The sequence below is a fragment of the Acomys minous genome (assembly GCF_964271855.1).
Source record: "Acomys minous genome assembly, chromosome: 3".
Classification (NCBI taxonomy): Eukaryota; Metazoa; Chordata; class Mammalia; order Rodentia; family Muridae; genus Acomys; species Acomys minous.
Window position 1 is genome coordinate 126,158,130 of NC_140485.1, and position 24,446 is coordinate 126,182,575.

The 24,446-nt window shown below is 41.9% G+C and overlaps 1 protein-coding gene across 7 annotated transcripts in view; it reads left to right on the forward strand.

Moving 5' to 3' along the window:
* UTRN (utrophin) overlaps positions 1-24,446 on the forward strand; it is a 490,767-nt gene that overhangs the window by 110,102 nt on the left and 356,219 nt on the right. For all 7 annotated transcript variants that reach the window (XM_084777015.1, XM_084777016.1, XM_084777011.1 and 4 more), the window contains 7 exons: positions 292-353; positions 13,800-13,892; positions 15,286-15,363; positions 15,688-15,780; positions 18,247-18,419; positions 20,971-21,086; positions 22,117-22,277. In XM_084777015.1, coding sequence (XP_084633141.1) covers positions 292-353; positions 13,800-13,892; positions 15,286-15,363; positions 15,688-15,780; positions 18,247-18,419; positions 20,971-21,086; positions 22,117-22,277 — 776 coding nt within the window. The remainder of the gene's footprint in view (positions 1-291; positions 354-13,799; positions 13,893-15,285; positions 15,364-15,687; positions 15,781-18,246; positions 18,420-20,970; positions 21,087-22,116; positions 22,278-24,446) is intronic.

The window sequence follows — 24,446 nt, forward strand, 5'->3', positions numbered from 1 at the left end:
GAATATGTTACATGTAAAGCTGTGATGTGAGTAAGGTCTGGGTTGTACCACACAAACCTGGATGTCGTAACTGGCTGAGAGCCTCCTGGGTTTCATGGGCACAGCCAGGTCCCTTGGATGAGGTGACCGAGTCTCACTTTACTGTGGGTTCATTATTAGCCATGTGTCCTTTGCCTTATGCTGTATTATAAACTTCTGTCTTAAGCTTCCCCAGGAAGGAGATGGTTGTTTCTGCCATCCTTATCAGCAGTGCAAGCACTCATCCTTTCTTGTTTTCTTTCTCTCCTGCAGATGAACACAATGACGTTCAGAAGAAAACCTTTACCAAATGGATAAATGCTCGATTTTCAAAGGTAACTGAGAATTTGATGGATTTTATTGCATTGTTAGTGCCTCCTTCTGACTTGTGTCCATGTAGCTAAAAAAACCAAACAACAACAACAACAAAAACCCCCAAAACTCCATTAGTTCTTTTAGCATGGTTAACTGTGAAAACTCTCACAGCCTTTCTGCCCTGTGCGACAGTGATAGGCTTTTCTTCCTGTGAATGTGGGTAATCATTGAATTATCCATTCCCACCTTCCTTCAAAGGCCTGCTCTTTCTCAGCATTTTTAATTACCAGAGCATAATCAATACTGTGCTCAGTATTTTTTTTTTTTTTTTTTTTTTTGTGGTGGTGATGGTTGCGCTGGAGCATGGTGGAGTGAGAGCTTTCACATTGGTTTCAAATGTGCAATCGTTACAGAAGGTAGAATTTTTTTCTTCCCCTTACCAAATCTTACATGGAAACAGCCTTTAGGTTGATTGATGGTGGGAGGCTCCCATAGGAAGGTGAATAAGAAAAGTTTCTATGGTTGTCTCTAAAATAGTTTAAAAGCTGTTTTTGAAAGAATTAGTTTATTTTATTTGCCTGTGTTGCCTACATGTACGAATGTGCCCAGTGTGCATCTGGCACCCTCAGAGGTCAGAAGGGGGCGACACAGAGCTCCCTTAGAACCAGAGTTACAGATGGCTGTGAGGCATAACATGGGTGCTTGGAACTGAACTGGGTCCTCTGCCAGAGCAGCCAGCGCTCTTTTAATTAAAGATAGTGTTTGAAAATGTATATTAGAAAGTTGCAAAATCCAGGGACACAGACACTGGTATTTCTTTGAGGGAAAGTGAGACTGATTTAAGGTGACTTTGAGTAGTGGTACAGTTTAAAAGTCACCCCACATCTCACATGTAGGTGCAGTGACACATGGTTCTTGGGAGGCTGAGGCAGAGGAATCACTTGGGCCCAGGAGTTTGAGGTCAGGCTGGGCATTATAATGAGACCCTATCTCCTAAGAAACCAAACCAAACCTCACATCTCCAGACATACAGTTGATTATTGACTGCAGTGCTTCTTCGGTTTTACAGCTTTTTGTTGAAAGCTATTTTATCTTGCCTCTGAGAAAGTAAAGGATATGAAAACAGACTTTGATGGAGGAGTGAAGGATGTAGTTAGGGGTCCAGGAATATGGCTTAGTGTGTAAAGACACCCTCTGCCAATCCTGATGTCTTGAGTTCAATCCTTGGGACTTTATATGGTCGAGAGAGAGAACCAATTTCACAGTTGTCCTCTGACCTCCACAAACTCATGCCCCTCTCATCTCTCCATGATATATTACACACACACAACCACACACACAACCACACACACACACAAAATCACACACATATACACAAAGTATATAAGTGAATAAATAAAAAATGTAATAAAGTGAGTCACTGTTTTAAGTATGTGCCTCTGTGAATTTAGAGAGGGACAGAACAGAGGTACTTCACGACTGGTAGTTTCATGATTGATTTAAAGCACTGATAGATTTTTTTTTTTTTGGTAAATTTTAATTCATTTTACTCTGTAGTTGCAACCAGCCTCTGACATGGACTTGGTGGTATTCACAAGTCCTTATCTGCACGTGTCCCATGGACGTGGCGGTACTCACCGTTCTATGTCTGCATTTGTCACATTCTCAGCAACACTTTTAGTGATGCAGAGTGTGTGGCTAGAGGACCTTTCCCCTGCTGACTCATGACAGCTCATTGTGGGTGGGATTTCCCAGGATGATTATTGCTGAGGCCATGGCCATTTTTCTATGATAGAACCTGTGAAACAGTGCAGTTTTCAGCAGCTTTATGCATTGATTATGGAAAGAATTGCCCTAGCATTAACTTTTAGAGATCATTTTCACAGTCTTGGGAGACCGTGGTTGAGGCAACATTTAAAACTGGGCGAATTCCTGTTGTGATACTGTTGAGAATGGTGCACAGGAGACAGAACTGTGGGACAAGTACAGGGTAATAGAAAGAGTTGAGCAAGAATAATGGAAGAGAAACGTTGTTGTTGTTATTGTTGTTGTTGTTGTTGTTAGCCATTGACAATTTGAGACACCCAAATATCACAGACTCTGGTAGGACCATAGAAGGTTATTTAATGAAGTTGGTACTTACAGGTGTGCATTAATAAAAAGGCATAGAAATCTCTCTAACTGCATGGAACCATGTTATTATTTTATAGTATCAAAGTTGGCTTTAATCCCATTTATTTGTCCTGGGATGGTCATAGTTCCTGCCAGCAAAGTTGAAGTTTCTGGGCAGCGCTTAGCTTGCTGGCTTTGTGCTCGCACAGAGGCAGTAAAGTCTTGTTTTGGAAAAGATCAAAACATCGAAAACTTCCTTTGTCAAATTGTTTCCAGCAAAGAAATCAAAGCCTAGAAGGAATTTATCTACAACTTGATGAGGATGTGAATATAAGGAGGGGGAATTCCAGATAGCTGAACTCTCCCTGGGCTGGGAAGGATTGCATTCCTATTTCAGTGTAGCCTCATTGGTAAACCCTGAGGCTAGTCCATCTGTCCGTCCATCCATCCATCCATCCATCCATCTTCTATGTACACAAGGGTGTTGAAGAAAATATTACTATTCTTTTCTGACTAGACCCCTTGACATATATTTTGTTGAACTCTGAAATATAATTACTGTGTGTGTCTTCTGGCTCTCCTCACTATGCGATGCCATCATGGGAAATCCACATAGACACCAAAGGCAACTTCTGCCATTTAGGAATTTAAAACAGACATCCGGTTCTACATTTCATTCCTGGCTCCCTCCCTGTCTGGAGTATCAATCAGAAATCATCTTTTTAGTTCTAATACCTGTATGCATCCAGTATTTGTTCACTCTCTATCTTCACAGATACCTTCTTTTTCTAAGTTACTATTATGTATATTAAAAAGACTTGTCAAAGTTCTAAAAATGGGAAAAATATTGGTGGGTACCTTGTTCGGCCCAGCCATCTGTACTAACTCTACCTTCCATTAGTTGTTAACTTAGTTTCTCCTCCTCCTCTCCACCCTCCTCCTCCTTCTCTCCTGTTATTATTATCATCACTATTTATTATTATTATTAATTATTATTATTATTTTGAGACAAGGTCTCCTGTATCTCAGGCCGGCCTCAAACTTGCTATGTAGCTGAAGATGGCCTTGAACTTCAGCACGTATGCTATTGCACCTCGTCTGTGAGGTGCTGGGGTTTGGACCTAAATCTTCATATATGGTAGGCAAGCACCTTATCAACTTAGTGCCATCCTCAGCCCCTCATTTTGTTATTTGTTATCTGCTTTACAGCTCTACAAATTATCGAAAATAGATGAGCCAAGTTATTCTCATCCATGGAGATGAAAGTGTGCTGGAAAGTATTAGCCATGGAGCATTCCCCTTTTGCCTTTGAATTCTCCTTTGAACTGACAATAGCACTCTGTGTGTGTATGTGTTCTTCCAGTGAATAATGTCTTAGTGATGTCTTTAACCCAGGCTAGTGCTATATTTCGCTGGAGAGTTACCATTGCATCTTTTGGAACATTGTCTTTGAAACTGTGCAGCACAGAAACCATCTGTGAGCTGTTTTCCCTTTCATCTCCTCCTTTCTAGTTTTGATGGGTTAGTTGGTGTGATCCCAGAAGTCTGGTTGCCTCAGTTTTCTTTTCTAAGGCATTCAATGGTCCACCCATTCTTAATTGCATTTCTTTTTAAAATTGGGGTTGCTTGCTTCTCCATCTTCTTCTACTCTAGCCCTCCTTGTCTGAGTTGAAATGTCATTTAGTGATGGAGACTTTTCTTGAGCTTACAGATGTAAGCAGATATATTTTGTACACTCAAAGTGTTAAACCTTTTTTTTGTGCTTGTTTATTTTTTAGTAATTAATTTATTCAGATTACAACTCAATTGTTATCCCATCACTTGTATCCTCCCTTTTCTCCCTCCCTCTCACACCCACCCTATTCCCCTTCCCTAAGTCCATGACTGAGGGGGATCTCCTCCCCCACTTTATGGTCACAGGCTATCAAGTCTCATCTTGGTAGCCTGCCTATTCTTTCTTTGAGTGCCACCAGGCCTCTCCACCAAGGGGAGGTCATCAGAGTGTTATACTTTTAATGTAGCTATAATTCAAATAGTTGTAAATGTCCACCTCCAGATAGTGCTAAGCTCCATAAAGGAAGCTTTTCCTTTCCCTTTCTTCTGTTTTTTCTTTCCTTCTTTCCTTTCCTCCTTTTTTTGAGGGGTGGAGCAGGGTAACAGTCTCACTATGTAGCTTGCTAAGATAAGATCCACCTGAGTCTGTCTCCCAAGTGCAGGGACTAAAGGCACACACTGCCATGCCCAGCCTGGGGAATTATTTTTTCAATCTGCACAGGTTTTAACACTTACTAACTACCCACTGAGTAGTTTTGGTTTACTAAATAAATGAGCGACAGTAACACAGACATATATTTAATATGTCTAAAACCATATGTTTAGAAAACAGTGAGCCGGGCGTGGTGGCGCACGCCTTTAATCCCAGCACTTGGGAGGCAGAGGCAGGCGGATCATTGTGAGTTCGAGGCCAGCCTGGTCTACAGAGTGAGTCCAGGACAGCGAAGGCTACACAGAGAAACCCTGTCTCGGAAAAAAAAATTGAAAACAGTGAAAGACAGTTGTATTGGAAAGAGAGGAATAATAATTTGAGTGCAAAATACCTTAAGTTGTGTTATGCCATGAAAATAGATATAAAAGATTGGGATTTTTTTTACTGTATTTATTTATTAAAAATGGAAACAAGAGGCTGGACAGATGGCTTGGCAGTTAAGAGTACTGGCTGTTCTTACAGAGGCCCCAGGAACCATGTGGGTGCTGGAAATTGAACTCTGGATCTCTGGAAGAGCATCTCTCCATCCCTCACTAGAATTCTTCATCATAACCCCAACTACTTAGTTCACAACAAATGAAACAGACTTAAAGCTTAAAGTTTGTTCATTTGTTTTCTTGATATAAGATAAAAGGTGTGGTCATATTGAATGATATAGGTCTAAAACTATCTTTTACTAATAACTGTGTATGGCTACACAGAGGCTAAAAATATCACTCACTAGAGGACATTTACATGTATACAATCTGTGTGTTTTATGTTGGCATATCTTTACAAGCAGGTGTCCGCCTATTACCTATCTATTTATGTATCTATCTGTCTATCTATCTAAAATCCTTGTTAATATGTTATTGGGTCCACAATGCTTCAGAGCCTGGGGGTTCTGAAAGGCAACCCACACTGCCATAAGTCATGGTATGGGGTTTCAAAGAGGTGAGGTGAAGAGCAAAGGAGAAAGTGGTTGCTTAAAGGGTTAAGAAACACTTGGCCCTGAGTGTACATTCATTTATTTATGACCTCAGTCAAACAGGGAGGCAGTTTTAAAAGTAACTGTGTTTTATTCTTTTATCCATTAAACACCCTCGATCATTATTACCTGTCTTGTATTGTCCTGAAGTCTTGGTGCATTGATGGGAAAAATGTGAAATTGCTACCCTCTGCTACTTATTTCCAAACAGAAATAAGCCCTCGTTAGACCGTGGCATGGGGTGTAAAACACAGTGTTTTAGACGCTCTAACTTCTAGAGTCTGATTTGCATGTGGCCTCTCCCAAGGGAGGGTAGCAAAGCTGTTAGGAAATTTGTCCTGACTTTCAGCCTGCATTTTCTTTGGCCCACACTCAGGGCTGCTCCTCTGGCAGAGCCGTGAGCCTCCAAATTATAGAAGCTCTGTCGTCAGTGCGATTGGGGGAAGACCATGCAAACTTGAAAATGCAGAGCGCTATGCACGTTTCTGCTCTTCTCCTCCTTAAAGATCAATTCTCGTAGGTGCCGATTCCAGACTTGAAATGTACGTGGACTTGAGTGTGATGCACGTACCCTGGCTTCCAGTGTGACTTGCTGCTCACACGCAGTTGCCTTGTTTGCCGTGGGGCACGGATGTGTGTCCTGCTGTTCTCTGCTCCTTGACTCTTGGAAGTCAGTAGTTATAAAAATAGGAGCCGGAAAAGAGGATGCCGCAGAGTGTGTGGTCAAAGCAGTGGGAGTGCCTTCCCCGCGTAGGTGGGTCATCTCCTCCTGAATACTGTGACAGCCACTGCAGGCTTCCATGAGCCGAACTATTCCCACTGGGTCTACTACTCACTCATTTCATAGTAGCCCATAGTAGCTAATTATTTTAAGAGCTGTACATACTCTTCTTAAAAATAAAGTTCAGTTTTTATTGATTCCCCAGTACCAATGAGAAAAAACAAACAATAAAATGCACTTCACACTCTTGGTCCCATCGTTGGGACATGCTGGTAGTGCTTTTGTAAGCCTTCCCTTCCTTCCTTCCTTCCTTCCTTCCTTCCTTCCTTCCTTCCTTCCATCTGTCTGTCTTGCTTCTTGCCTGAATTCTAATTTTTTTTTAATTAAATATTTAGGTTTTGTTTTATTTTGTGTGTGTGTGTCTGTGTCTGTGTCTGTCTGTCTGTCTATGTGTCTCTGTGTGTGTGTCTGTGTCTGTGTCTGTCTGTCTGTCTATGTGTCTCTGTGTGTGTGTCTGTCTGTCTGTGTGCTCACATGACATTGCATATGTGGATATGGGAAGACAATGTGTGGAATCAGTTCTTTTCCTTTGACTGTATGGATCCTGGGGACTGAATTCAGGCTTGGTCTTGGCTGAACATGATTTTGGGTACAGGCATTTGAGCTTTCAGCTGTCCCCATATGACATTTTAAAAAGTTACATTTTCATGCATACACGTGTGTGTGTGTGTGTGCATGTGTGCATGCATACGTATGTGTGTGTGTGTGTGTGTGTGTGTATGTATGCTTGTGTTCTGGTCACAGACCTCACAATTCCTTAAGAGCCTCACTGTTGACTAATCCTATATTTCATCTGGATGTGGCCCTGCTCTGCTTGGTGATTCGCCTTGTGACTTGGTTTGCCTGTTGATAAGACTCATTTGCCTAGCTGGGCGTGGTGGCGTACACCTTTAATTCAAGCACTCAGGAGACAGAGGCAGGCGGATCGACAACAGTTTCAGGCCATCCTGGTCTACAAAGCGAGTCCAGGATAGCCAAAGTCACACAGAGAAACCAGAAACCCTGTCTCAAAAACCAAACAAACATGGAAAAAAAAAAAAACCCAGAAAAACTCTTTTGCCTTGTGTGATGTTCTAGAAAACTACAAGTACAGTATCAGGAGGCTGCACAGGGCAATTCAGATTTCCAACTGGTCTTGTAAACAGGAAGTTCTGCCAAACAGTGTGTCTTAATTCCTGCGCAGGCCATGCTGGGCTGGCGCAGAGCCTGGAGCCCCCGCTGACTCTCCCTGCGTGATGGATGCCTATCAGACATGCTCACTTCGTTATGTCTCACACGTGTGAAGCCTGCTCCCTGCACCTGCCCCCACCTCTCTGGCTTCACAATGGTTGCTTTGCTTCTTTGCTCAGACACTTTAAATCTCACTGGAGTCATATCCCAGGAACTAGTACTGATGTTGCGTTCCTTTTGCCAAAATAGTGGGCCTGGTATTGACACTGCCCAAAGAAGTGCTGGCGGAAAAGAGATGGGAGCGGGGGTGGGGGGGGGGGTGGGGGGGGTGGGGGGGGGTGGGGGGGGGTGGGGGGGTGGGCAGTCCATATTGGTTACTCCAGTACCATAGCATCTGTCATTGTGTTGCTGTTACTTGTCTTTGAAAGAAAAATGAGAGGCTGAGAGATGGCTTGGTGGTTAAGAATACTGGCTCCTCTTCAGAGCACTCAGGTTTGGTTCCCAGCTCAAACCCAATTCCGGGAGATCACACGCCCTCTTTTGGCCTCCATGGGTACTACATGAATGTGGTTCACAGCCCACATAAAGGCAAGACACCCATACACATTAAAAAAAAAAAAAGGATTATTAAAAGAAAAATGGGACTCAAGCTTTATGTTTCCTTCAAGTTCAAGATTGTTCATCTGCACCGTTTTTGTTTTGAGAAGCAAGGAAAGTGACCTCTTATGAGTAGGGAGGGTGACATGAACTCAGCTTTTCACCAGCGCTAAGATACAAAGGAGATATCCACCAAATATTTGTGCAACTAAATTATTAAAACTGTACTTTCTCTTCCAAAGAAGTTGCTGCAATTCAGCCTTTGCACAGATTTAAATGTGAGGTTAATGGTCAAGAGGAATCAGTTTTTATTTTTATTAAAAGATGACTTTTGACATTTCTAGACTTTTTCCCAGAGCCGATGTTTATAGCCCACAACACACACACACACAAAAACATCAGAAGTGCTGTACAGTGGAATGCTGGGAAATGGGTGTCTTATTTCAGTACAGTGTCGTGCTGCTCCGAGAGGTTCATGTCTGCCCGTGTATACCATCTCCAGCTACAGCGACCTCTCTGCCATCCCTGCAGCTAAGCACCTGCTCCCCTACTTGTCACAGGTGTGTGCCCTGTAATGTGAGTTAGCTCAAACGCTGAGAACATGGATTTGGAGCCAGGGCTTTAAAGATGGGGTCCTGGATCTGTCTCTCACTGTTACCCTACCTTTGTTTCTCAGTTTCTTCACTTACAACATGGGGATGTTGAAACTGTTCACTTTAGAACGCTGTTTTGGAGAAAGAGTACACATAAGTCGTGAATATGAACCCGTATGACTCTCAGACCTTACCTGTGCACACAGTAGGTGCTGGCTGTTGTCTTAGAACACTTCACTAACCTACTGCGTGCTTTCGTCTGGTCTTCCAGTTAAAATCATTTTCAGAGGGTTACCAGGGAGCAAAATACTATTTTGTAATTACGGAAGTTATATAAAATTTGGATTTCAGTCTCCATGAAATTAGAACAAAGTTGTTATTCCAGCTGGCCTGCTCATTCCTGCATGTTTAGTGACTGTTTTTCACATTATAATAGGGTTGAGTGGTTTCAACAGAGACAACTCAGCCAGCACAGTCTAAAGTTTATACTGACTTGTTCTTTGTATAAGAAATGTTCCGGCCCCAAGCGTAGAGTACAGACCCTGCTTACACATCAGGTACTGTTACTTTCCACGTCTGGAGGGAACATGTGCTCCTGGGCATAGCTAGTCTTTTCCATATTTATATGGAACATTTGAAAGTTGCATTTGTCCGGGATGTTTAGTTTTTTTGTAGTGACAGTCCTGTGCATGGTGTGTGTGTGTGTGAATTTTCTTTTCTTGTTGTGCTGGGAATTGAATCCTGAGCATGATCCCTGCCAGGCGAACTTCCTATCAGTAAACTACATCTCTAGCTCTTGGCTTCTGGAAAAGGCTCTTGCTTAGGTTGTTTTTGAACTTTCTATGTAGACCTCAAACTTGTAATTCTCCTGATTCAGGCTTGTGAATGCTGGGATTGTAGGTGTATGCTGTGCGCCCCCCCCCCCCCCCCCCGCAGTGCTTTTCAGTCTAGGTTTTATTGCTAGAGATATATACAGACAGGTGTAGAGTTCCTACCTCTCCCAACAGATCCTTTTTCAATGAATCAAATATCTTTAAACTTCCCAAAGACACTTTTACTAAGAACCTGCCTAGTCCACAGTGTGAGTTCTAGGCTGGCCAAGGCTGTAGAATAAAGCCTGTTTTCAAAACAAAACAAAACAAAAACCACCACAAAAAAACTGAAAGGGGAAAAAAAGAAAAAAAAAAAAAAGGAACCTGCCTTTTGTATGCTATAATGCTCAAAGAAGCTCATTAACACCTCCCAAAAGGCAGTGGAGTAGTAGACTCCACAGAGAAGAGCAAGTGAACAGCAACACCTGGGCTTAGAGGACAGTGATGAGCTAGTGTCAGCTGGAGTATTTTAATATTCTTCATCATTATAATTATAGGAATGCATGGAGACCAGTACTGTTTGATTGATGACGTGCTGACAGAATACTTTTCTGTCCTTGGGGGAAGGGTGCTGGTGTTGGAGAACTGGATCCAGGGGCCCAGCAGCTCAGCTCAGCACAGCACAGCACAGCACAGCACAGCAGCACATTAAAAAACAAAACCCCCAACTTCTTTTGATTCTCTGTGACTTTTACATCACATACAGAATTTCCACTCATCTCCTTGTTCCCTTTATCCACCCTTCATCCTTGTAACCTCACCCGCCCCCCCAAGTAAAAAGCACACAGACACAACAAGATCAACAACAAAAAGCAAAGCATAGGAAACATCTTACCGTGGGAGCTGAAACATGTCACAGTGTGTCCCATAATATGTCCCTCTGTCCACACATCTTTACTTGCAAGTGTTCATTGCAATGAGTCATTGGTCTGGTTTGTGGTCTCTGGCTTCTGTGACACCACCAATATTGGGCCCTCACCAAGATTCCTCCTGGTTATCCTGTTGGTGCCCTGTGTCATGGAGATCCTGCAGCTTTTGAAGAGCAGGACTGGCCCTTTCACTCATTTCAACCATTTGCAGATGATACAGGCTTTAGGGTGGGCCAACTCAGAGCCCTGGATCTGGGTCTCGGTGGTAGCTGAGCTGATCAGCATGTTGGCTTTCTCTTAGCACCAACAGTATGAGCTCTCCAAAACTGCTTTGGCTAGGTCACCAGTGTCACCATCTGTGGCAGGCAGGCTCATTTCTCATATCTTCAAAGCAGGCTCACCAGCCTCCAGAGCCAGCTCCATTTGCTGCCTAGTCAAAGTACAGGGCCCACTGTCCCAAATGCTGCAGCCTTGAGGGGCTGGGTCAGTTGTGTTCTCACACTCTCAGAACTGGCTCACCCATTCCTTCTCCTTCAGGGCCAGCTCCACTGTGTTGCCCAGATGAGGTGCAGGGCCTGCTCTCCTGAGTGCTACAGCTGGTTGAGGGGCAGGGATAGCTCTCCAGCTCCATGGCCTCAGGGTCAGCTCTTCCCCTCCCCCACTACCTCAGGTGGCCAGGAGGAGGTGACTGGGAGGTGATTACCCCCACAACCTGAAGGCAGAAGAGTTGGCAAATGGCAGAGCCAGCTCCCGGCAGAGCAGCTCACCTGCACTTTCTCAACCAGGCCCAGCCCCACTGCAGAATCACATTTTAATTAAGGACATTGTGCGTAAGTTTAAAACCACATATTTTGATGCGTCCCCTATGAGAGACATCCAGGCACCTTCTTTCACTCTGTCCAGGGGGAGCCCTATCACCTTCCTCAGCTGCCATCCTGCAGGGAATTAGGGCTCCTTCTTAGAGCACTGAATCTCAGTGTATACCACTATTGTCCTCACTGCTTATGGCGTGTGGGAAGATCAGGAAAAGGGCATATGTTCTAGACATATTCCATATGGTTTGTCATCAGTGTTCATCTGAAGTTGGGAAACAGAAGAAAGAAATAGACCTGCTGTTACTATGTGCCTGTATTTAAAGGAAAGGGCCTTTGCTCAGCCTTGCATGAATGATTGACTTTGAGACAGGGAGAGAACTGTGTCTTCATCTTTTTAAATTTGTTTCCTAAAATGCAAATGAACTATCTGAACTCGAGGGAAAAAGAGTGTACCATTAATGACACCTTTTAGAAATCTTAGTTTGCAATGAGCCTTCATTGCTTCTGTGTTATTTCCACACAGATTTCTCTTGTATCCTATGTGAATTGTCTTTGACTAGGAAGGGTTCCCACAGGAACTCATCTCATAGGCTCCCATTATTTCTGTGAGTTTGGGACTGAGAAGAACTCCCATAAGTCCCTTCGGATCATGTTGAAATTTTATGGTTCTTTAAACAAAGATGTATTTTTATTTTATGTGTCTGAATGTTTTGCCTGCATGAAAGTATGTACACCATGTGTGTGCCTACTGCTCGAAGAGGCCAGAAGAGGGCAGTGTGGAGTCCCTGGAACTGGAGTTGTGGATGGCTCGGAGTCACCATGGAGCTGCTGGGAACAGGTCACCTCTTAACTTCTGAGCCACCTCACCAGCCTCAACAGTACTTTTTATAACAGGAGAAAACATGAAGGTTTTGCTTGTGCTATGACTGATAGTAGTAATGGATTAACCATTTGAGTTCTTAACAAACAAGTTAGTGTGTAAAAACCAGATCACATGGCTAAAGTTTGTGGCTAGTATATAGCACAACCTGTTTGCGTAAAGTGCCATCAATAGACATCCATAATTATTTTTGAAATGAAGAAACACTTGCATCTGTGTCACTTTATAATAAGCTTTCCCATATTATTTTGTTTGTACTTTGGAAAGTGGGTGTTAAATGGTGGAGGCTGCTTGGATAACACATCCTGTTTCATGGACTTTACTTGATATCTTTGTGTCATTGTTGCATAAGACCCAAGAGACAATTTGATTTCTGTGGTGGTGGAACTGTCTGTCCTGTGGGAGGTGAGAGTCGGGTAAGGAGGCGAGCCTTGAAGACAGGCTTGTCAGCCCTTTGCTTCAGTCTTCAGCCTGAAGCCGTCTTTCTAGAAGGTGGCTTCCGTGTTCTGCTAATCTGCTTGTTACTGTAACTGTAGAGATAATCTCTGTGTCCTCCTCATGGTGGCAGCGTGGAGGGTCAGTGGGATTTCAGAGACAGGGCCCAGCTTCTTCTTCGCTGTTTCCTCAGTGGGTCACACTTTCCCTCTTAGAGCCTATGAACTTTTAAGACACATGTTAAGAATCCTTAATTGGTTGTACCCGATAGTTACTGAAAATTGAGTAAGGAGTCAGTAGGCAGGGGAAACAGGAAATGCAGAGCGTCAGGTTCCCATCTTTTTTTAATCTCATATTTAGAGTCTTGTTTCATATGGAAAGTGTATTTTTTAAAAGTGAGAAGTAAAAGATATTTCTTGACTGTGAAATATCAATGACCAGCAGGAAGGACTTTTAGCTGTGTATTTTATATGAAGAAGCAACGTGATAGAAGACCATTATAGATTTATTCTATCATGCTTTATGATTTTTAGCACATTCTCACATAGCATTATAGTTTTTGGTATTTAAACTGCCTGGTGGCTTCAGGGAGGTTAGGTAACTGGCTGGTCTCATTAAGTAGTTCTTGGTCAAGCTCAGTTTGACATTGAGGCTCTTGGTTTTCTGAACAGGAATCGCCTGGTTTTCAAACCCTCATCCGCCACAGGAAGGCAAGACAGATATTTGAACTGACGGAATGTGCTAGGGGTTTCTTGTGTGTTTATCAGGGCCAGCTAATGCTACTTGTCTGTCTTAGGAGTTTTGTAAGCTTTGTCCGTCCAGACTAGGATTAGACACAGCTAGGAGTACTTTAAATGCTAAGCACATATAGTTTTTCTGTTTTTAATTTATATATTTATTGGCATGTATACTCACACTCATGGTGTGGCGCACCCGTGGAGGTGGAAAGAGAGCTTGTGGGCACTCTTTCTTTCCACTGTGCATGTCCTGGGGATTGAACCGGGTCATCATGACCAGACGTAAGTGTATTTACCCGTTGGGCCACCTCATGAGCCCCAATATGGAATTTTGGATCCTTAGGTCACTCTTATTTTCCTTCTTTTCTGCAGAGTGGGAAACCACCCATCAATGATATGTTCTCAGACCTCAAAGACGGGAGAAAGCTCTTGGATCTTCTAGAAGGCCTCACAGGAACATCACTGGTGAGAGGACACTTATGACTGTTTTTCTTAGGCAGGGTCTTCCTTACCTTAGGCTGGTCTCAGACTAGCTGTGCAGCTGAGGATGACCTTGAACCCCTCATCCTTCCACCTGTCCTCCCAAAAGTACTGGGATTGCATGAGTGTGCCACCACACCGGGTTGGGCGGTGCTGAGCTTCGAACCAGGGGCTCCATGCATGCTTGGCAAGCACGCTAGCACCTGAGCTATGTCCCTAGCCTGTAAGAGAGGACATCTTTGAGAATTAGGCTGGTGGAGCATCCCTGGTCATTACTGAGATTTGAAGGCAAACTGAAAGAACACTTCATACACAATGTTTTAACTGATGCCTGGGTAGAGTAGAGTACATAGCTGGTTTCCTTGAGGGCTCTATTTTCATTACATATAACATTACCTCAAATGTTTATTGCCCTGAGACTGCCTGTATTAGTGATTTAAAAAAAGAATTAATATAAAGGAGATAATGGTTTGAATGCAGAGAATGCAGAGACAGTCACATTTAAATGTTATTTAGTAAGCAAGAAATAGTTGTTTAAACTTTACTATTTCTATTCAGAGTTCCAACATTATTTCCATGTTTCTTTTTCTCATATTTAATTTATTCTTTCATTACACCCAACTCTCTTACTTTATGTGTAAGGCTCTCTGTCCTCCTGTGGACATTAATTATACTTGTGAAGATGTCATTTATGGCTTCAGCCTTTTACACTAGTGACAGTGTTTATATAAAGTCATAGAGAGATGCTCTGTGGCATATGAGATCGGCCCCCTTGCTGCAGCCTTAGCATTGCACCCTCTGTCTGCCTTCCTGGTTGGGCACCTTCAGAAAGCTGATACCTCTCGTGAGATTTCCCTGGCTGGTGAGGTAGAAGGAAGCTGCCTGGCTTGTCATGCCCTGTCCTAGGTGGGGACTCTTGTCATGTGACCTGGAGTTTGGGACAATGACTCTTGGCTCTGTTGTTCCTACCCGGGCAAGAGAAAGCAGGCACAACTTCTCTGCTACTTTTCTGCCTGCAGAGAAGTTCAGATAGAAGGAGCTTTTTCTGACAGAATTGATTCTCAAATTGATTCTGCCTGTTAGAAAATGCCAAATCGTCATCATGTCCTAAGTCCTTTTAGTCACACTGTCTCACATGGGATATGAAACTGCCATGCCTTTTTGGATGCTTCCTCAGTGATTTCACTGGGCACACAGGTAAGTGAGCCAGGATTTCAAGATGTTCTTGGTGAATTTGCATCCTGTGGTACCCAGGCTGGTGACCTGGATGCTGACCCGCTGATCTGCTTACGTTTCTGTCTTAAAGTTTGCCAGCATATGAAGGGATGTGGGATCTTACTTGACGTTTTTTGTTTGTTTGTTTGTTTTATTTTTCCAGCCAAAGGAACGTGGTTCCACAAGGGTGCATGCCTTAAATAACGTCAACCGAGTGCTGCAGGTTTTACATCAGAACAATGTAAGCAAAATTTGGGGAATCTCTGCTCCTGGGAAGCCTTCTGGTTGCCATATGTATAGACGTTAGCTAATGCTTGGACATCTTTCCTCATGGTGGAAGTTTTGAACTTGTTCTGTGAGTGGCGGATACGTCATGTGCCTTTTCTGATGCTCTCATTGATCTGCAGAATAAATAATACGTTTTTGAGTTTTGTGTTGATCTAATTCCTAAAGCGAAATTTCTGTCCTCATTTGCTGTATAAATGTACTAAGTTGAAAGTCTGGAGGTCCGTACAGACACTGTCATAAGAGTATCCCTGTTGCTTTTGCTATTTTGCTCTGACAGGTGGAACTGGTGAATATCGGGGGCACTGACATCGTGGATGGGAATCACAAGCTGACTTTGGGATTACTATGGAGCATCATTCTGCACTGGCAGGTGGGGAGACTCCCAATCACCTTGCAATAGACCGTGAAAATATACTGTTTCCCTATTCAGTTTCTATAGCTGTCAAATCAAAGTTCCACAAACTGCTTGGCTGGAACAGGAGGTGTTTATTGTCTGAAAGTTCTGATGTCTGCAAGTCCACGATCCAAGCACCAGCATAAGCTGATTCTTCCCAGGAGCTCCTAGGGAGTCTTGTCATTGGCTCCTCTTAGCTGCCAGTTTGCTGCAGAATGGGGTGTATTGGCTAACGGAAGTTTAGCGGTGGTCTTCATGACACACACCCTTTCTCTGTATCTGTGTCCAGATTTCCGTTTGTTTTTTGATAAGGACACCAGGCATACTGTGTTTGAAGGCCACCCTCTTCCAGTATGACCTCATCTTAAGTAGTTCCGTGTACAGCGATCCTACCTTCAAATAGGGCCCATTTTTAGATGCAGGTGATAACGGCTTTAGCGTATGAATCTCCAGACAGTACAGTGTAGTTTACAGCAATTGCCAGTGGACAGTGTTGGCAGCCTGATGCAGACTTTTGACGGAGGAGAAAAAAGTGTCTCACATTTAATTTAGAAAATTGCCTTACTTTCCCACTTACAAGAGGTTGTAGGAATAGTCCAGGAATTCATCCAGATTCCCCAACTATTAGCAGTTGCCTGTGTTTCCTTAGCTCACTCTGGCTTCTTGTCTGAATATTTTGCATGCCCTTTCCTTTGTAAACTATCAAAGTACACTTTCCAAGCTTTTGCCTAAAAACACAGTCTTTTTATTAAAAAACAATTAGCTCTGGTATATGGCCACAATGCCATTAGAATAAAAATATAAAATGTATAATATTACCACTTGTTGCTGTATTATCACAATTATTAACCACCAAAATGATATACACTTATTAAAGCCAGGAAGATGATTTTGAGATAACGCAGTTTTTAGCAGTTCATGGAGGTTTGGCTAACTGCCTCAGTATACACTGCTGGGGAGTGTGGCTCAGTGATGCTTAACAGCATGCATAGGTCCTAGGCTCAGTCTTCCAGTAGCAATGGTGTAGAAGGAGGAGAGACAGGACAATAAAGCAGGTGAACAGTAGTTCAAGACCATGAGTGATGCTCATTGCTTTTCTGTCCTGCATCTCTTTCACCTGGGACACTTTCTGAGTCTTTCTTCCATTTCACAGCGTTGATGCTTTTGAAGAACACTGAACTGTGACTTTGTAGAACAGGATGTTGCAGGGAGTGGCCATTGACCAGTGGGATAGCGTCAGGTTGCTCATTTGGTAAAGTTGTTGCAGGGGAAGTGAGTTTTCTCAGTCAAGGTGTGAGGGGCATGTGCTGCCCACTAGCTTTTTCTCTAGCCATGTTTACGTAGGTTAAGGGAATAGTTCTCAAGTTTTTCTCCACTGTAAAGTAACTGGTCCTTGTTATTTAAGTAGTTGGGATATACTTAACGACAGTATAAATGCTCTGTTCCATGCTCAACTTTCTTCATTTGTTTTACTCGTTTTTTATTATTATTATTATTATTATTATTATTATTATTATTATTATTATTCCCAGCAAATAGTAAATTTCTGATTTCATTGTTCTTTCTACATTTATTAGCTAGCTCTCTATTTATAACAAAGAATCTTTTTTGATCAGTCCATCCATCCATCCATCCATCTACCCATCCATTATCCCATCCCATCCATCTACCCATCCATCTACCCATCCATCCATCCCACTCATCCCTCCCTCCCTCCCTCCATCCATCCCATCCCATCCATCCATCAATCTATCCATCCATCCGTCTATTCCATCCCATCCATCTATCCCACTCACCTGTTCATCAATGGATGGATTATGGACTTTTATATATGTTTATTATCTTTTATTAATATTGTTCATCCTGATGTGGCAGTTGTCTTAAATTTGGCTCCTTCTGATTCCTTCTTTTGACTAGTGGTCCTTTTGATATGTTTCTATCATTTTTTGAGGCCTTCCTATGTATATGATTATACATTACTTTAGGATGATAACAAAAAGTTAATTCTTAAGTATGATTGTTAGCACTATTAGAAAAATTACTTAATTCATTGTTTTTATAGTCAGTCTAACAATTTCTGTTCTCGTTTTTGTGGAAACTAAAATTTGCATTTACTTATTATGAAAAAAAGCTCTTGCAAATAAAACGTTTTAAATTGTGACCTTTTCATAGCAATAAAAGGAATGCTCACTGTAATTAAAGAGTGCAAGTATTATTTAGCTCATAGGACTGAGGTGATGTATGGAAAATCCTACTACCCTAAAAGTCAATTAAAATTTGTCTTTCAGAATTTAAAATAGAACTCAGAAATACAATGAATGCCAATTATATGCTCCATAATATTTGGTTGATCTAATATTTCTTATCCAAGATCTTCAATGAAGTAAATGTTACATTATAAGCAGATGTGATTCCGCCTCTCCCCTCCCCCCATACCCACAGGTGAAAGATGTCATGAAAGATATCATGTCAGACCTGCAGCAGACAAACAGCGAGAAGATTCTGTTGAGCTGGGTGCGGCAGACCACCAGACCCTACAGCCAAGTCAACGTCCTCAACTTCACCACCAGCTGGGCTGACGGACTTGCCTTCAATGCTGTGCTCCACCGGCACAAGTGAGAGGCCCTTCAGCCTGCAAATCTGTGCTCCTCTGTGTCTTTCTTCTCGTCCCTGTAGTCCCTTCCTCTGCCTCTGCTGCGCTTATTGCTCCATGTTCTGTAAAGCTTTAAGGAAAGCGCTGGAATATGAGCTCGACCATTGGGCATTGCTTTACGGCTTCAGTGCTACAGTGCAAAGCCCATGGTTTCTCCTCCACATTAATACATTTAAAAAGTAAGATAATTGACATAGTTATTCCCACTCCTTCAGCCCTGACCAGTAATATACACAAAGACTTATGTGTAGCTTTTGTTCTTATAGCAGAAGGAACTCTCTGTTTATTGTGTTATCCACCGTTAGGAAGAGCTACACAATTTCCTTATGAGATCTCACAAACAAGATTCTAATTTGTATCTAAGAATATAATTTAAAAAATAGCCATTGTATCCCAGAAGAATAACTGCTGTGAAATAACTTTCTAACAAGAAATCACGACTGTGGATGAACGCAGCACTGTAAAGGTAGTGGGCTAATGACAGGCTGCATGTGAAAGCGCCACCACTGGCTACATGTACAAGATGTACAAGATGTGCTACATGTACAAGAGCCATCCCTCATATGCCCCTCCCGGGAAGTGTGAAGAGCTGAGGAAAGCTCTCGTATGGAACGACCTGATAATCAGTTGAGCTGATATTGTAGATTAGCACGATTGCTTAACCGTGTCTGAATATGTGCCTTGCCACACCACACTCCCAAGTAAGTTCTGAATGTATCAAAGATAAATGCCAAAGGCAAGCAAAATGTATTATGTTTAGTTGCTGTTATGGATTATTAATTTTCCTCATTTAATTCCCTGAATGTTCTTGTCTGATATATGCAAATGAAGTACACTTTTCTATACTTCCTTTTCTATAACTTTGTCTCTGTACAATATAGGTTTGGGTTTTTTTTGTTTTTTATCTCCTTCTTCTCCTTCTCCTCCTCCTCCTCTTCCTCCTCCTCCTCCTTCTTCTTTTAATTTTTGCTGGTGGATTATTAGGTTAGGAAGTACTCATGACTAAGTTTAGACTAGACATAAAATTTGATATCCTTCTCCCCTGCCCCTCTTGTTTTTATTCTTCACTGGATCTGGTTCTTTATGTAGTATTGATTCAAATTAATGACAATGCGAGAAATGTTTTGCTCTTGATAACAGAGATGATGCTTTTAATATTTTTCCATAAGACTTACATTTGCTATAGCTTATTTTTTGAAAATTTGAACTTGTTATTGGGGTAAAAACCCTTTCTCTCCCCATCATCTCCCATTCTTCTTTGGTCATCTTGAGAACACTTCCTGGTACTGTTAAGCAGCTGTTGAATTTACCCAGTACCTTTTTGCCTGTATTAGCTCACCAATTTAACATATATATGTAAAGTGGCTTCTTGTACTAGACACAGGGATACAGTAGGAACAAAACAAACACCTCAGTTCCTTACAAATGGACATTCAAGTTGTAGCTAGGCATGGTGATGCACACATGATCCCATAACTTGGGGAGTAGAAAGATCAGGGGTTCTGATTTTTTTGAGGCCAGAATGGACTACATGTTGAAGACCATGTCTCAGAAAAAGCGTGAGGGGCCCTAAAAATGTAAATTGTATAGTATATAGAAATGGTAGCCATGATAAAGAAACATACAGTAGGTAAGAGGAAAGAGGCTTTGGGCATGTGGGCGGTTAGTAGCCACTTTCACTCAGTGGCTGAGTGACAGAAGAAGTGGTAGAAAGGGGGATGGGGCGTGGCAATCTCAGGGTGCATCTGAGACACAAGAATGGAGTGCAAAGAAAGTGAGCAACTTTTAGATCTGTCAAGCCAGTGGGACTGTCCATGTTGTGAGACTGGAAGAAAGACAAGATGTAAGTGAAACACTAGTTGTCATGCATGAAGATGGGTGGAGGGGAACCTGTGCCCTCAGCACCTTTGTTTTTGGAATAGCAGGAGTTTCTGTCTGCTCATGTTAGTCTCTTGGTGTGCTGAGGTTCCAAGTCAGGGTCTCTCTCTGCAGCCCAGGCTGGCCTGAAACTTGCTATGTAGACGAGGCCATCCTCTAATTTGCGACCCTCTTGTCTAAGCACCCTGAGCACTGTAATTACAAGTTTCACCTCCAGGCCCAGGGCTTTTGTCCTAGTTCTAGAACTTAGTCCATTAATATCATTGATTGTGGTAACTCATATGTTTAGGTTCATTTTTACCATTTCAGCTTCAACTTATTTCTCCTACTGTTTCTCTATCATTTTCTTTTCCTGTCTTCTCTGTATTTATAGGTCTCTTCTACTCATATTTTACTGTCTGGGAAATGCTATACATGCAACTGCTCCAAGAACCTGAGAGTGCCTTACTGATCGTCGTGTCTATTAATTACTTTCAGATTTTATGTATTTTACAAACTTTTGAGATATAAAAGATCAATTAAAAATAGCATTTACAAATTAAAAAAAATAAAAAATTGAAATGTAATGAAATGATGTTTATATAATTTCCATTATATTTTATCTTCATGGAATTTTATTTGTGTGATGATTTCAGACCCGATCTCTTCAGCTGGGACAGAGTGGTCAAAATGTCCCCAATTGAGAGACTTGAACATGCCTTTAGCAAGGCCCATACTTATTTGGGAATTGAAAAGCTGTTAGATCCTGAAGGTAAGGTTGAGAACTTGAGTCTGCTTTATAATTTTGTTATATGAAAACTTGTTGAACTTGATTCTGCTTTATAGCTTTGAACCTTGAGAAGTTATGTTGTTTTTTCTTTTTTTAGAGTACATTATGACAATTAAGGAATCTTAGTTTTAAAATATAAGCCATAATTGCATTTCTGTTTATTTATCCTTTTATGTGTGTAGTATGTGTGTGGTGTGGGTATGTGTGAGCCAATGGAGGAGGAAGTCAAGGGTCTTTCTCTACCACTTTCCATCTTCTTTTAAGACAGGGACTCTGTCAGCTAGACTGGATGGCCAGTGAGCTCCTGGGTCCGTCTCCCACCTCCCATAGGCCATTTTGTGGCAGATAAATCATTCCTTCTTTTGTAGTTAACAATGTGCAGGATCCTTTAGGCAGTGGGTTAATTATTTCACTGGTTAATAGTTAATTTCTATCAAGCAGGATTGAGAAATTCTAGGAATATCTACTATTGTTAGATAAATGATTCAGTGTTGGCTTTGTGTGTGTGTGTGTGTGTGTGTGTGTGTGTGTGTGTGTATGTATGTGTAGTGTGTGTGTAGTGTGAAGACGTTAGTTGCAACTTTAGTGTTGACTGCTCCCTTTGGAGTGTGAATGAAGCCTGTGTCATTTTTTACACGACAGCTTGTGTAGCCTGCTTTTGAGCATTTTAAGACAGTTTTTAAAAAAATTTTTTCTCTTGAAGGCATGGTCTTAGTTAGTGTGTAGCCCAGGAAGTCTTCAAGCTCATGACCCTCCTCTTGCCTCAGGCCCTAAGAGCTGGGATGGGAGGCATGCATCATGATGCCCGGCTTGTGGAAGACTTAAGAACTGGAGGTTGAATAATTCTTCACCTTGTCTCATATTTAGTGATCTGAAGTAGCAATTTACTGAGACACAGTATTATGGAGATTATAAACGAGGCATTGCTTCTTGGTACAAGCAGAGTTACTTTTTTACTGTCATGCAGTTGGCATATTTTCCACCTCTGAGCTGTCCTTTCTTCTGCTTTTAGATGTTGCCGTGCAGCTCCCTGACAAGAAATCCATAATTATGTATTTAACGTCTCTGTTTGAGGTGCTTCCTCAGCAAGTCACGATAGATGCCATCCGAGAGGTGGAGACGCTCCCAAGGAAATATAAGAAAGAGTGTGAAGAGGAAGAAATCAGTATGCAGGTGCTGGCCCATCCTTCTCCCATCTCTGGACTTGCCCATTTGTTTTCTCATAGATACAGGGTCAGATTCGAGCAGGGTGATTTCTTAACATCTGTACTTTTTCTAAGTTCAGTTTTTTTTTTTTAGTTAGCATGCTGTCACCAGTATGTGCAACCCAGCCAAATTAATTAAACAGGAAAGTTTTTTGTTTCTCACGGTGAGTTGGAGTTAGGCTCTGGGACTGTTGATCATGGTGCTGCATGGCTTGCCAAATGCTGCACTTTGTAGTCAACTGGTTGCTGAGGGGTGGATTTTATTCACAGTGGTTGAGAGGCCAAGTCACTGACCAGGTAGGTGTCAGAGAATGGGTTTTTTCATGTTGTCTTAGTTTATTTTTGTTAAATATTAATTTTCTTTCTCTTTGGGGGCCATTAATAAAGAACTTTATTTTGCATTATCTTATTATAATGACTCTCAAAATATAAGCCTTACTTTCCTTTCTCCTTAGAAGAGGCAGTCTACCATAAATTACTCATCAGATTTTCCATAAATGGGCTAACAGATGTTTTTCACCAGAGTATAAATGAAAATTTCCTAAGGAAATATGAATAATGGATTTTTTTTTCCTTACTCAGTCTGTCTTGACTCAACCCACATTTTATCTCTTTGTGATTTTTGTCAAAGATCCCAGTCTTCTTCATTCATAAAAGGAAGTCTCTTTGCTCAGATTTTCAATGCCACACAGTCTGACATTTTAGCAGCTGGGTTCAGAGGTACACATAGGATCTAGGGAGATGGCTCGGCGAGTGAAGTGTTTGCTGCAGAAGCAGGGGGCCCGGAGTTGGGATGCCCTACGTCCACATAACATTGGCTTTGGTGGTGTCCCTGTAATCCTAATGCTGGGAGGTAGGCAGGGGTGGGTCAGTCGAGCTCATTGGCCAGCCAGCCCAGCTGAATCAGTGAGCTCAAGGTTCAGTGAGAGACGCGGTCCCAATAAAATAAGACGGTGAGCAACTAAAGCATACACTTGGTATCAACCTTTGGCTCCCATATGCATGTGAAGAAGCTTATTTTCACACCACAAAGATATTCACATTCGAGGAGAAGGAGGGGTAAGGGGCTTCAAATTTGTGAGAAGGCACATTTTGGAAGAGAAAGGGTGTGTGCCCTGGAATTTACATTTTATCTTTTGGTACTTGTATGGAGTCAGTGACTTGTGGCTAATATTCTCATGGTAAAGACAACACACTGAGTGGCTACTCCGTAAGCCTGCTTGTCTGTCATTATTATAACATTTCCTTCCAGATTTGTTTTGACATCCTCAGTTAGCAAATTTATCTTTTTTTTGAAAAAAGTCATTTAATCCTCCAGTTATTATAATAATCTTGAATATACCACTTTCCTCCCCACTTCTACGAGCCTTGGAAAATTCACTTGCTCTTTTAGATTTTGAATGGCGTGTACTAACCATTTTATTTTTATCCATTTCAAAAATAACACAATTTTTTTAGAAGAAAAATAACTTACTGATGAGGAAGTGGGGAAGAGATGGGGCCTGATTGTGAATCCAGGTTTCTCTTCAGTTTTGACTGTCAAATGACAAAGAAGAAAATCCCTTAACTTGTGTCAATTGTTTACATTGGTCCTTGGTCACTGTCCTGCTTTGATGATACACCTTCCTGATGACCCAGGTGATGCTCTAGGCTTTCCTCTTGGTCTTGCCTCTGGCTGTTAGAGCCATGTCTTCATTGGAAGGATTTCTTTTGTTAGATAAGACATTTCAATTCGTAGTGTTGAGGCTGTCTCCTCAGAAGGAAGGCCTGACAAGATGGCTCAGTGGGTAAAGGTGATTGCTTGTTCCAAAGCTTGTTAGTCAGAGTTCGATTCCCCAGAGCCCAGAGAAAGGGAGGAGGAGAGAATGAACTTTATAAAATTGTTCTCTGACCTCCATCTTGTGCGCACCCACAGTAATAGTAAATGAGAAGGGGAAAAAAGTGGATCTTGCTTATTTTGTGGTATTTATATAAAATAATCACTCTGTTTAGGATGCAATGTGATATGGTAAGAATTCCAGAAACTGTGTTCTGTTTGTTTACAAATAAGCATGTTAATTTTCACCTCTTTGCTTGTAGACTGGCATTGGTAGCTTAGAGGTTAGGTTAAAGTAATTGAGGAAATAAAATATGATCA